Consider the following 13,196-nt stretch of genomic DNA (forward strand, 5'->3'; position numbering starts at 1 on the left):
GTGTGTGTGTGTGTGTGTGTGTGTGTGTGTGTCTCTGTGTGTGTGTGTGTGTGTCTCTCTGTGTGTGTGTCTCTCTCTGTGTTTGTGTGTGATTATTGTACTGCTCCTGTGCCGAACAGAAGAAGAATTATGAGCGTCTGCAGAAAGCTCTAGACAGTGTGATGTCTATTCGGGAAATGACACAGGTACTGTTTTTAGTCAGTCTACTTGCTAAAAAATGATCCTTAAATCTTTATAAAATATCTTTCCCACAACATTCCTGTGGAATATCCTTATTAAATCATACAAAGACTAAATTAAAGTTTGAAAAAAGAATGTGCATGTACAAAAATGATATTGATAAATGAGTTGTCAGAGGCTGTTTTTCTGAAACTGTATGTGTATTTTCAGGGCTCGTATCTGGAGATTAAGAAGCAGATGGATAAACTGGATCCTCTGGCTCATCCGTTACTGCAGTGGTGAGTTAATAAGCAACAGGCCAGGCATTACAGTGATTTTACCACAGTAAGTGTGTTTAGGCCTTTCTGATGGTTTATTTTATCTGTCTCTCTCTGCAGGATCATATCCAGTAACAGGTCTCATATTGTGAAGCTGCCGCTCAGTAGGGTAAGATGAACACTTTTAAATGCAAGAACAGCTTAACTTTTATAAGCTTGCCTTTGTTCATTTCACTTCTGTGTTTTGCTGTTTATAGCAGCTGAAGTTCATGCACACATCTCATCAGTTTCTGCTGTTGAGCAGCCCGCCTGCAAAAGAAGCTCGATTTCGCACCGCAAAGAAACTCTATGGCAGCACCTTTGCCTTCCAGTGAGTCACAGTGACCTGCAGAAACACACGCACGTCACAGAGAATCATACTCACGCCAGAGCCGATCACATCACTGTCTGCACTCGCTGAACGACGCAACCAACCCAAATGCTCCGGTTAGAATTAACAAAGCTGTTGTACGTTGCACTGAATATTTGGTGTGGACTTTGATCAAATAAATGCAGCCTCAGTTTTGTTTCAAAAACGAAAATATTAGAGACTTCTTTCAAAAACAACAAACTAGAATGCCTCCATTATAATCAAAAAACTGTCTGCAGTAAATGCAAGCGATGTAGTGCAACACACTACATGTTGCAGCAGGAACTGTTAGAAATATAATTTGATTACAAACTACATTTTGATTACAAACTACATTTTGAGTTACAAATTACATTTTGATTGCAAACTACATTTTAATTACATTTACATTTAGTCATTTAGCAGACACTTCTATCCAAAACGACTTACAAATGAGGACAATAGAAGCAATCAAAACTAACAAAAGAGCAACAATATGTAAGTGCAAATGACAAGTCTCGGTTAACCCAATGCAGTACACATAGCAAGGTATTATATATATATATACACACACACACACACACATACACAAAAAAAAGAAAAACAAGTAGAATAGAAAAAATAGAAAGCTAGTGTTAGTTTTTTTAAATAAAAAAGAAGATAAATAGATAAAGTAGAATTAAAATAGAATAGAAAGTGCTAGAGTTAGAGGGTCAAATAAAGATGGAACAGATGTGTTAGTCGTTTCTTGAAGATGGTTAAGGACTGGTCATTCCACCAGGATGGAACAGTTAATGAAAAAGTCTGTGAAAGTGATTTTGTGCCTCTTTGAGATGGCACAATAATACGCCGTTCACTTGCAGAACGCAAGCTTCTAGAAGGCACATAACTCTGAAAGATGTGTTTGACAGTTTGTGGTGTGGCAAATTGTGCACTGAGTTGATTACAATTACATTTTGACAACAAAAATTACATTTTGATTGCAAACTACATTTTGATTACAAATTACATTTTGATTACAAACTACATTTTGATTACAAACTACATTTTGCTTACAAATTACATTTTCATTACAAATTACATTTTCATTACAATCTACATTTTGCTTTATTGAATATAATGGGAGGATTCTAGTTTGGTGCATCATTCAGTGTAGCAACTGTATTTTTTACTCCCTTTTTTTGTGCTAAAGATCATTACTTTTAGAATGGCTGCATTGTACATGAAAAAGGGACAAATTGGGATCCCAAAGCACAAATCTGATCTTCTATTGAGAGATTTATATTATCCAACATTAAATGAATGTCAAAATTAGTTTTAAGTGGTGTTTGCGCTCAATTTTCTTTTCTTATTTGATTGAATTCACCAAGCAAAGTCATGCAATAAAGTGAAAATGTTTTTATAATCAGTTTCAATTTAGTTCATCTTAGAAAAAAATATGAATTGTAGGTTAAGAATGAAAATGTGACATTTTATAATAGTTTCAGGGCCTGTTTTAAACCTCATTCATTTAAATCTGCCAAGAAATCAGATTTATAAGCTGCTGATCAGGTTACTATTCAGAGCTCAGTGAAATGTTTCCTATGATCCCGACAGACCACCAGAGAAAGAATATCAAGAGCATCAAAAATAATGACAGGTTTATATCGGGTGCAGACTTATAAATGTGGTATAAATTTAAACACCACTGGAAAACACGTCAGGTTTTTTTGTGCTATTTCTGTGCTTTTTGTGTTATTTTTATGGACACATTTCCACTTTTAGACCTTGCGTGAAATAAAAGTCATTCAAAAACAGCCAACAAAAGACTAGCATAACTCAGAAATATCTCCAGACATCTGTGTTTAAAAATACACTTGTGCCAGATTTAACGAAAAGCTGCGTTACATAATACTGTACAGGTCATCAGATTTTTTCAGTCACACTTATAAAACTGAATTTTGACATCTTCTGAACAGTGAGTGGTGCATGACCGTGCAAAACTCACAACCACGATACAAGTTGCTAAGGTGTCTTAGGTAGTTTGCTTATTGGTCCAAAGAGTCCGGCACCATCAATTCTCTGTGTTATTCTGGTCTGTGGGATTTTATCACTTGTTTCTCTCCTTCTAGTGGCTCCCATATTGAAAACTGGCACTCGGTTCTGAGGAATGGACTGGTCAATGCCTCTTATACTAAACTGCAGGTATGTAAAAGCCATCAGTCAGCTGACCTCAGCTCATGTTCTCTGCAGTCCAGATGATCTGTTCTGATCGTAATGGATGTCCGACTGCATTTATGTCTGGAATCAGGTCCTTTTCTGACTTCAGCCAACACTATTCTACTTCCTGTAGTAAAGGATGGATGGTGTGTGATTGGCTGCATTCAGAATGGAATGCTAGCTTACTGCTTACTTCACAGTATGTGCTGTATAGTGCTGACTATGTAAGAGTAGTAAGTGAAACGGAATGCAACATTTGAAACTGTAATCTGCAACATTGTTTCACTCAACCTCATTGTGTTGCATTTTAATTCTCACTGCAAAAATGGTTTCCTTTTTCAGTATTTTTCTCTTGTTTTCCAGTACAAATATATAAACGTTCTTAAGTCAAGATACAAAATGACATAAAGATAACAAGCGAAATTAAGCGACTTTAGGTTTAAAATGAATGGGGTCAGAAAAATGAACTTAATTATGTGACCTAAACTGATTGATGTTTTTTCTTGTCACTTGCATTTGATGATCAGAAAACAGGCTTCTTTTCGTTTTGCTGTTTAAATGCATGTTTAATTCTTAGCGAAATGATTTCCTTCTTCAGTGTTTTTGTTTTTTTATTCTAGTACAAATATCTCAACATTCTTAAATCAAGATACATTTACTTGAAGTAAAATTACATAAAATAATAAGTCTTGTATTCTGAGAAATTGATCAAAATGAAGTGACTTTATGTTTAAAACAAGGAAAAATACCAGTCAGTGGGGTCAGAAAAATGAACTAGTTTATTTTTCTGAATGGTCAATATTTTTTCTTGTTTCAAGTATAACATTTTGTACGTTTTTCAAAAAATAAGACTTGTCTTTTTACTGTTATTTTGTATCTTGATTTAAGAATGTTTAGATATGTGTGCTGGAAAACAAGACAAAAATTCTGAAGAAGAACATGATTTTTTGAAGTGCAGTGAGCAGTTTAATCCAATTTAGTGTAAAAATGTATGAACTTTTGTCAGACTGATCAAATAATGTTACAAATCATGGCAGATTTTACTTCTGGTTTGTTCATCACACTGGAAATGGAAGGTGAAGTTGCATTGCATTGTTGGATACAGAACATTATGGTAGTATCCTATAGTGAACAGTTAAAATAAATGTCGTTCTCAAGCTTTGTTTCTTTGCACTTCACTGAAGACTGTGAGATCAGTGGCATTTGATGAGGTTTCTAGAGAGTTTGTGTTCAACATTGAAGATGAAGTTTACCAGGAAAACAACAAAATCCTCCTGGAATGATCTTTTTCTATAAGAACTTTCCATCTTTAATTCCATGTCAGTCATTTTCATGTCATCTGGTGCTTGTTGATGCTTTTCTCCTGGAAAGACGTCCATCATTTCATTCAGTCATACATCTATAAACTCTCATGAGACTGAACGTTAATTTCGCTGTATAATGCATGTTCATGCATCTTCAATGGAAACCATCATCATCATCATCATCACCTGTCTTCTTCCTAAGTGCTTCACTGGTTGTTTCTCATGCTTTCTTCTTCATTCATTGAATGCATCCCATCAGACGTCTCTGTCTTGCTGTGATTCTTTGGGCCACAGCTCAGATGTGAAAGCGTTTCTGGCATGTTTCTCTTCTTTTACGGGGAGCGTGTGCAGAGCGTGTAACTCTCTCCTCCTCTTCTTCTCTTTCATCAAAGCTGCATGGAGCAGCGTACGGGAAGGGCATCTATCTGAGCCCCATATCCAGTATTTCCTTTGGATACTCAGGTACGATCCAGACCCGCGTCTTCCGTGCTTCGCTGTGGGTTCTTCATCACATCTCAGTCTCTCTCTCTCTGTAACAAACACCTCAGTCTGTTTTCTGATCCATATGAATGCTGCTTTGTTGTGCGTGGACACTGTTTTTGAATCTGTGAATTTTTTTTGTTGTGTGCTGAATTGCTTTTCCTTTTCCACACTGCAAACAATCATTCTCTTTATCGGTATTTTGTCTAAAACTATCCTTAAAACAACATACTTTTACTTCAGAAGCGAATTTGGGAAGGGCTAGTTTTCAGTGGTTATTTTTCTTGTTAGCAAATTTCTCCTTTTAAGTCTAATCTGCTCTACCTTTTGTTAATTTCTTCCACTTAAAACATTGATTTTCTTCTTCAGAATATTTGCATTGTTTTTGCAGTGCAAATATCTAAATATTCTTAAATCGTTACATTAATTTAAGAGGCAAAATGAATTAAGGCATTAATAAATATCTAAGATATTAAGTCTTGTTTTCCGAAGAATATAATTGTAAAAAAGTACAAATGTAAATAAATAAAAAAAATCTGCCAGTTAGGTAATAAACATGAAATTTATTTAAAGGGAAAACAAGATTATTTTTCTGACCCCATTGACTGTTTTTTTTTTCTTTCTTTTTTTAAGCATAAAGTTGCTTAATTTTGAATGATTCTATTATTCTATTAATAGTATTAATTCAGAAAATAATACTTATTTAATGTCATTTTGCTTCTCAAGTGATTGCAACTTAATTAAAAAAAAAAAAAAACAAGACAAAGATATTGAAGACATTTTTAGAGAAAAAATGTGTAAAATAATAATAATATATACAAAAAAGTCATAAAATCTCATGCAATGCTGCTTCTCAAGTAAATGTTTGTAAGGATGTTTTACTGGTGAAAAGGCAAACTGACTATACAAGAAATACTTAGTAAAAACAAAAAATACTGACCCCAAAAAATTTTTGCAGTGCATGAAGACGTGCCAGTGCTGTTGCCAAAGTCGAGGTCCAATCTGATCTCGCAAGTTTCCAATGAACAACAACAACTCAGACTAGTTAGTAGCTGGGTTTAGTGTTAATTGCACATAGAAAAATAACCAACAACAAAATCAACCAAGCTGTATTAATAATACTGTATAAATGTATAAATAATAAATTATAGAAACAAATATATACTGTATACATAGATATAAAAAAAAGATTATATTCCAAGAAACAAGAGTGTTTGAATGCAAGTTACATAAAAATGCAGTTATTTTCGTGGACTGATTCTGTTTTGGCCTCATTTGAGCACCGGCATCATTTCACTGGAAAAGAGATGAATATTAGATCAAATGATGGATTTATTTCTTCTCTTTTGTATGTGTTCAGGAATGGGGAAGGGCCAGCATCGCATGCCCACTAAAGATGAGTTAGTCCAGCGATATAATCGAATGAACACAATGCCACAGGTACGACAGAAACATTAAAACGTTTGACCTGTGCTGGGCGTCTCAGAGCAGTAACTGTGTGTTATTTGTCCTTCAACAGAGTCGCCCCATACAGTCACGTTTCCTCCAGAGCAGGAACTTAAACTGCATCGCTCTCTGTGAAGGTAAAACATCTCAGATCTCACCTGCTCTAACAATTCACTGAGTTTTGGCTTGAGTAGAGAAAAAAAACATTGATAATTGTGACCCTGGAGCACAAAAGCAGTCTTAAGTCGCTGGGGTATATTTGTAGCAATAGCCAACAATACATTGTATGGGTCTTTTATGCCAAAAATCATTAGGATATTAAGTAAAGATCATGTTCCATGAAGATATTTTGTAAATTTCCTACCGTAAATATATCAAAACTTAATTTTTGATTAGTAATATGCATTGCTAAGAACTTCATTTGAACAACTTTAAAGATGATTTTCTCAATATTTTGATTTTTTTTGCACCCTCAGATTCCAGATTTTCAAATAGTTGTATCTCGGCCAAATATTGTCCTATCCTAACAAACCATACATCAATGGAAAGCTTATTTATTTATGATGCATACATCTCAGTTTCAAAAATTTGAACCTTATGACTGGTTTTGTGGTCCAGGGCAGAGAGAGAGAGAGAGAGAGAGAGAGAGAGAGAGAAATCACAGACATGTATAAATTATGTATATACAGAAATTATTATAAATATGTGCAAGGGGAAAAAGTGCACAAAATTGTGACAGGCAGTTTGATAAATGATTGAATTTACATATTGCATATGTAAATGTATTGCACAGTGTATCTATAGCCGTAGTTAATTAGTTACCATTAGTTACTAGTGTTATTTTTAGTATTATTTATGTATTTTTATAGTATTTATTAATTAGCTTTTATTTGTATGTATTTGGTTTTCATTTTGTTATGTGCTTTTGTAATTTTTATTTTATCTCCAATTAGCTTTATTTTTTATTTCAGTTTTAGTTTTAGTCATTTTAATACTTGAACGTGTTTTATTTCAGTTAGTAGCCAAGGCAACATTTTACATTTTTATTTGTTTTCAAGTTCTTCATATTATATTATATTTCGATGAACGAAAATTGCAAGTTTTATTGCAAAATGAATGAAAAAAGTTTTAGTTAACTAATAGGCTACTTTCAAGATAAAACCAATTACAAAACATGAATGTTGTAATTTCAAGTATTGCATATGAACTATTATTTTAATGTGATGTGTGTCTCAGGTATGAGGACGGTCAGGTGGGAGATGCAAACATCAACACACAGGAGCCCAAGATCCAGAAGGAGATCATGCGTGTGATCGGCACCCAGATCTACTCCAGCTGAGGCCGTTTCTTTCCTCCGCTCTATCCATCTCTACTTTCTTCCGTCCTGTCTTTCGCATGGGATGAGATGAAGGGAATCTTCACGATAAGCCCCGCCCACAACCCTTTGACTTCCCACAGAGCTGCTGTCAGTCAAAAGCAGACAGGCGCCTGATTGGACGAGACGGAACTCGCGTGAAGTCGCATCTGTCGCTCGGATCGTTTCTCAAACTAAAAATCTGTACACGTAAAAACAAGAAAGTCATTTAAAATGTTTTTTGCGTAGTAAATGATGAGTCTGTGCGTTTTATTGTGTTCGTATCTTCTTCGTCTTTCTCCTCCGCTGCTCTTTCTGACTGATGACGTATTAATATCCCAGATGTATTTATCTCTTGAGTTTCCTTCTGAAATTAATGTCCCGTCTTTTGTTGCTCGGCTCCGCTTACACGATTTATCGTTTCTCATGTTTATGCTTTTTGGTGACGCCATCTGAAAGCTTTATTTCCATTCTGCTTGTGGATGATTTCCACAAAGCTCTGCAGTATAGGGTGACGTACACTAGCAGTCAAACATTTGGACACATTATTTATTCTATTTTCACATGTTGCAATAATAGTAAAGTGTGCAAACTCTGAAATCACACAAATGTAAGTCAAAACTCTTTTAAAGTTGCACTTGTCTCTTCTTCCCTGTCGTGACCAAAGCTTGAAATCAGTCCTCGGCCGATTTGACGATTGCATTTTTAGGCACTCGTAGTGCTTTACATAAAAAGGCTTTAAAATAATCGTAAAATAATTACAATAGATGCATAATAAATAAAAATCATGCATCAGAAAAAAAAGATAAAAAATTGATCTAGTTGTATTAAAACCATTAAGAATTCAATTTAAAAAGTTGCACGCTGTTCACGACAAAACAAAAATATCAGTAATAAACCTGATTCTAAGAGCCTAGATTTAAATATATTTATTATTAAACCTGATTCTGAATCATTCAATTGAAAGATTTATGACAGTCAGTCATTGTTTGTGGATGTCATAAAAATAAAATCAAGTAAAATAAAATTCTAAACTGCATTTATTTTGTTGCAAGTTTAATTTTTTGTAATATTAGAAAATGTATTTGAATTTTAGAGACATGCCACTTGTCGTCCAGTGTGTGACCATGCATCTTTATGATTTGTTTTAGTAATATTATGAACATAACTTACTAATCATAACCTGCCAATAGGGCTAGTGAGTTATGTGTTAACCGGCATGGTTAATTTTGACCTGTATTTGACAGGTCAGCAGGTGTTGCATGGATAAATCATTTATACGATAGTCCATAAAAAAATAATTGTCAATTTAAAAAAAAAAAAAAAGAGAGAGAATTTCCTTTTTTAAAAAAAAAAAACCATATGCACGGTATGTTTTTGATTTCAGTCATTTAAGCAGATGTTTTCATACATCAATGGAAAGCTTATTTATTTATGATGCATACATCTCAGTTTCAAAAATTTGAACCTTATGACTGGTTTTGTGGTCCAGGGTCACATATTGCTTAATAAATTCTCTTGTGTTGGGTTAAATCCTGTTTGTCAGCCGAGACTGATGTATGAGATGATTGTGTTTCTGTGTTGACAGTGATCACATCCAAAGACCTGCAGAAACATGGCAACATCTGGGTGTGTCCGGTGTCTGACCACGTCTGCACACGCTTCTTCTTCGTGTGAGTGTCTCTCTGATTGATCACGGCAGTCTACGGAAGCCCCAAGAGGCCATGCACTTGTTTTCTCTTGTTTTCTTGTGATCTCAGTTTATTTTTATTATGAACTTGTCGTGACAAAATGTTATGCATGTTAAATGGCTGTTTTCTGATGATCTAGACATAGAAAAGTTGTTTTTATGACTTGTGTGCTAGAATAAAATAAATAATAATAATGTTATTTTAATATCCTTATTGTAGTTTTTTATTGATTTTTTTAATTGAATTTTTATTTTTAGATTTTCCATTAATTTTAATTTTTTTTTTTTTTTTTTGTGCAGTTAGTGTAGTTTTTTGTTATTTTATATATGTCTAAATCATTTGTATTAATTTCATTTTTAGTTTTTGTTATTTTGTTATGTTGACAATCGAAATCATGAAAAAATGTCAAAAACTAAAATCTACTATTTTATGTCGAGATCACAAAAAAAGAGCTACACTGAAAAAAACCCCAATATTTTAATTAGGATTTGTGTCTTGTTTTTCAATACAAATATTTAAACATTCATAAATCAAGATACATTTACTTGAGAAGCAAAATGACATGAAAAATGTGTCACAGTTTAGTTTGGGGTCAGAAAAATAAACTTAATTCAAAAGAAAAACAAGACATTCTTGCCCCACTGGCTGATATTTTTCTCATTTTAAGCAAAAACTCACTTTATTTATTTATTTTTGTTCAAAAAACAAGCAGACTTAATATCTTCTGTCATTTTGCATCTCAAATAAATGTATCTTGATTTAAGAATGTTTAGACTGAATCATTCAATTGAAAGATTTATGACAGTCAGTCATTGTTTGTGGATGTCATAAAAATAAAATCAAGTAAAATAAAATTCTAAACTGCATTTATTTTGTTGCAAGTTTAATTTTTTGTAATATTAGAAAATGTATTTGAATTTTAGAGACATGCCACTTGTCGTCCAGTGTGTGACCATGCATCTTTATGATTTGTTTTAGTAATATTATGAACATAACTTACTAATCATAACCTGCCAATAGGGCTAGTGAGTTATGTGTTAACCGGCATGGTTAATTTTGACCTGTATTTGACAGGTCAGCAGGTGTTGCATGGATAAATCATTTATACGATAGTCCATAAAAAAATAATTGTCAATTTAAAAAAAAAAAAAAAGAGAGAGAATTTCCTTTTTTAAAAAAAAAAAACCATATGCACGGTATGTTTTTGATTTCAGTCATTTAAGCAGATGTTTTGTGTCCAAACGTTTGACTGCTGGTGTTCCTCCTTATTCTGTTGGTTCTCTGGCGTTTGTGAGAAATGTTAAATGATTTGTTTGAAGGTGCTGCACTGATTCTCTCATGCACCTTTTCTTCTGGATCTGTGTTGGACATGCAGGCCTGATGGAGGCTGTAAATAATGAAGGACAGGAGGAATGCTGTCAGCAGGTCTTTGGATGCTCTGGATCTGGTTTCTGATGTTTCTGATGTGGAGCAGACCCCTCAGATCTCCTGCTCTTAGGTCATGCTGTATGAACTGCGGTTGTACAGGTGGAATTGATACTGAACTCAATAAATAAAGAGAGGTTTTGCACAATTTTAGATGCTTAATTTCTCTCATGTTCATTGATGCAGATGATGGGTTTTTTCCATGCAGTGTTGTCTTTTTTACGTCAGGTGCCGTGAATGTCGCTTTAGCAATGGATTCTCAGGTAAATCTGTGATGAACAGTTGCTGTGTTTTGCAATATTCACTTATCATCAGCATTAGATTAGAAATATCCTATTCTCTCTGCTTTACAGTCTTCATTCTTTAAATATTTGAAGTTTGGGAGCATTATCATCGTCTAGTGAGCAACTGATATATCAGCTAATTGGTTAATTGGTCAACAAAAATGCATCAGTTTCATCAGTGAGTAATACACATATTTTCTTTTCAGATATTTTGAGTGTATTTTCACTAAATATTGTATTAGTAAATTTATTTAGTAAAATATTGTGTAATTTCTTAATCAGATATTTTTTGTGTGCATTTTCACAAAATATTGTGAAATTAAGTATTAAATAAAATGTTCTTAGTTTAAATTGTAAAGTAAAAATAGTATAATTTGTTTAGTAAAAACTTTGGTTGTTTTTTAGTAATTCAGATATTTTTGAGTACATTTTCAGTAAATATGTAAATTAAATATTAAATTACAACTTATAAAAGTATAATCAATATCATTTGTTTCATAAAAAAATTGTAGTAAAAACTTTAGTATTTTTTTTTCTAGTAATTCAGATATTTTTGAGTGAATTTCCAATAAATAGTTTAAATAAAATATTAAATTACATTGTATTATTTTTAGTAAAAATAATTAGTTAAAAAAGTACTTTTTTAGTAATTCGATTTTTTGTGTGTGTGTATTTTCCCTAAATATTGTGTAAATTAAATATTAAATTACATTTTCTTGGTATAATTTTAGTAAAAAAAAAATAGTTTTTAAAAAATTCTGTGTAATTCAGATCATTTTAGTTGATTTTCAGTCAATATTGTGTAAATTAAATATTAAATTACATTTTTTTAATTTAATTATATATTTATTATTTTGTGTTTTATACAGCAGTTCCAGTTCACTAATTCATTTGTTTACTGCAGTTGTTTTCAATGAGGGAGCTAAATTAAACATCATATCTGTGTGTATAGTGTCTACAGAATCAAAAAGAGCTTCATTGCCAAGTGTTTACACACACAAGCAATTCGTCTTGGTGTGAGATACTCAGTTTTAACTTGTGTATTAAGCTGTTGTATAAAAGAAATATCACACTCAATTCAATTCAATATGTGCTTTATTGGCATGACAATTGTTACAATGTATTGCCAAAGCATAGTGTTTACATTGAATCTAGAACAGATATATATGCAACAAAAACATGCATGTATATACATTTAAAAAGTAAAACTAATTAACATTCAGACATGATGCTGGTCTGGACATCAGTCATGTGATCACCAGCGAACCAATCACAGTCATGATTATTCCAGAACAACAGCACGACTGCGTATGACTGTCATAAAGTATCAAGCATTCTGTCGGTCAAATATGTGTCCCTGCAGCACAAAAGCAGTGTTAAGTCGCTGGGGTATATTTGTAGAAATAGCCAACAATACATTGTATGGGTCAAAATTATACATTTTTCTTTTATGCCAAAAATCATTAGGATATTAAGTAAAGATCATGTTCCATGAAGATATTTTGCAAATGTCCTACCGTAAATATATCAAAACTTAATTTTTTATTAGTAATATGCATTGCTAAGAACTTCATTTGAACAACTTTAAAGATGATTTTCTCAATATTTAGATTTTTTTGCACCCTCAGATTCCAGATTTTCAAATAGTTGTATCTCGGCCAAATATTGTCCTATCCTAACAAACCATACATCAATAGAAAGATTATTTATTCTGCTTTCAGATGATGCATACATCTCAATTTGGAAAAATTTATCCTTATGACTGGTTTTGTGCTCCAGGGTCACATATCAGAATGACTATAGAATAGAAAAACTTCATCCAGTGTCCAGCAGCTGGTCTCCACTAGAGGGGACTCAAGCGCTGTAAATGTGTGTCTGTCTCTCTCTCTCTCTCTCTCTCTCTCATGTGTTTCAGGGCATCCTGGGGTCAGACAGGTGTGTGTCTCTTCTGTCTGTACTTGAGTCTCCTTCTCTCTCTGCTCTCGTTCTCTGGCAGCGTCTTGAACACACACTGTCATGAAATAAAGATCTGAACAAGCAGCACATTCACAAGCCTGCTTGAATGATGGAGGATGTGATTATCAATGTGCTAAACCTATCAGAGGAGAGAAAAAGGGGTTTATATTTTAATTATGTGGCCTTATGAGACTAAATCGGTGGTTTAACAACCTTTTAGACTCTAAGGCGA

At 33.2% G+C, this 13,196-nt stretch overlaps 1 protein-coding gene across 4 annotated transcripts in view; it reads left to right on the plus strand.

Moving 5' to 3' along the window:
- LOC107665100 (poly [ADP-ribose] polymerase 6-like) overlaps positions 1 to 9,317 on the plus strand; it is a 25,836-nt gene extending 16,519 nt beyond the window's left edge. Inside the window, exons 16-24 of one of the 4 annotated variants that reach the window (XM_016455861.1) lie at positions 123 to 185; positions 391 to 458; positions 558 to 606; positions 695 to 807; positions 2,937 to 3,009; positions 4,721 to 4,790; positions 6,169 to 6,248; positions 6,328 to 6,391; positions 9,197 to 9,317. In XM_016455861.1, the coding sequence (XP_016311347.1) occupies positions 123 to 185; positions 391 to 458; positions 558 to 606; positions 695 to 807; positions 2,937 to 3,009; positions 4,721 to 4,790; positions 6,169 to 6,248; positions 6,328 to 6,391; positions 9,197 to 9,285 (669 nt within the window). In that variant the 3' untranslated portion in view covers positions 9,286 to 9,317. Of the gene's footprint in view, positions 1 to 119; positions 186 to 390; positions 459 to 557; positions 607 to 694; positions 808 to 2,936; positions 3,010 to 4,720; positions 4,791 to 6,168; positions 6,249 to 6,327; positions 6,392 to 9,196 lie in introns of those variants that run through there. The other 3 variants (XM_016455867.1, XM_016455853.1, XM_016455874.1) reach the window with 3 other exon arrangements.
- Positions 9,318 to 13,196: the final 3,879 nt, after the last annotated feature.

Source organism: Sinocyclocheilus anshuiensis, unplaced genomic scaffold (genome assembly GCF_001515605.1).
Source record: "Sinocyclocheilus anshuiensis isolate Anshui unplaced genomic scaffold, SAMN03320099.WGS_v1.1 scaffold1303, whole genome shotgun sequence".
Classification (NCBI taxonomy): Eukaryota; Metazoa; Chordata; class Actinopteri; order Cypriniformes; family Cyprinidae; genus Sinocyclocheilus; species Sinocyclocheilus anshuiensis.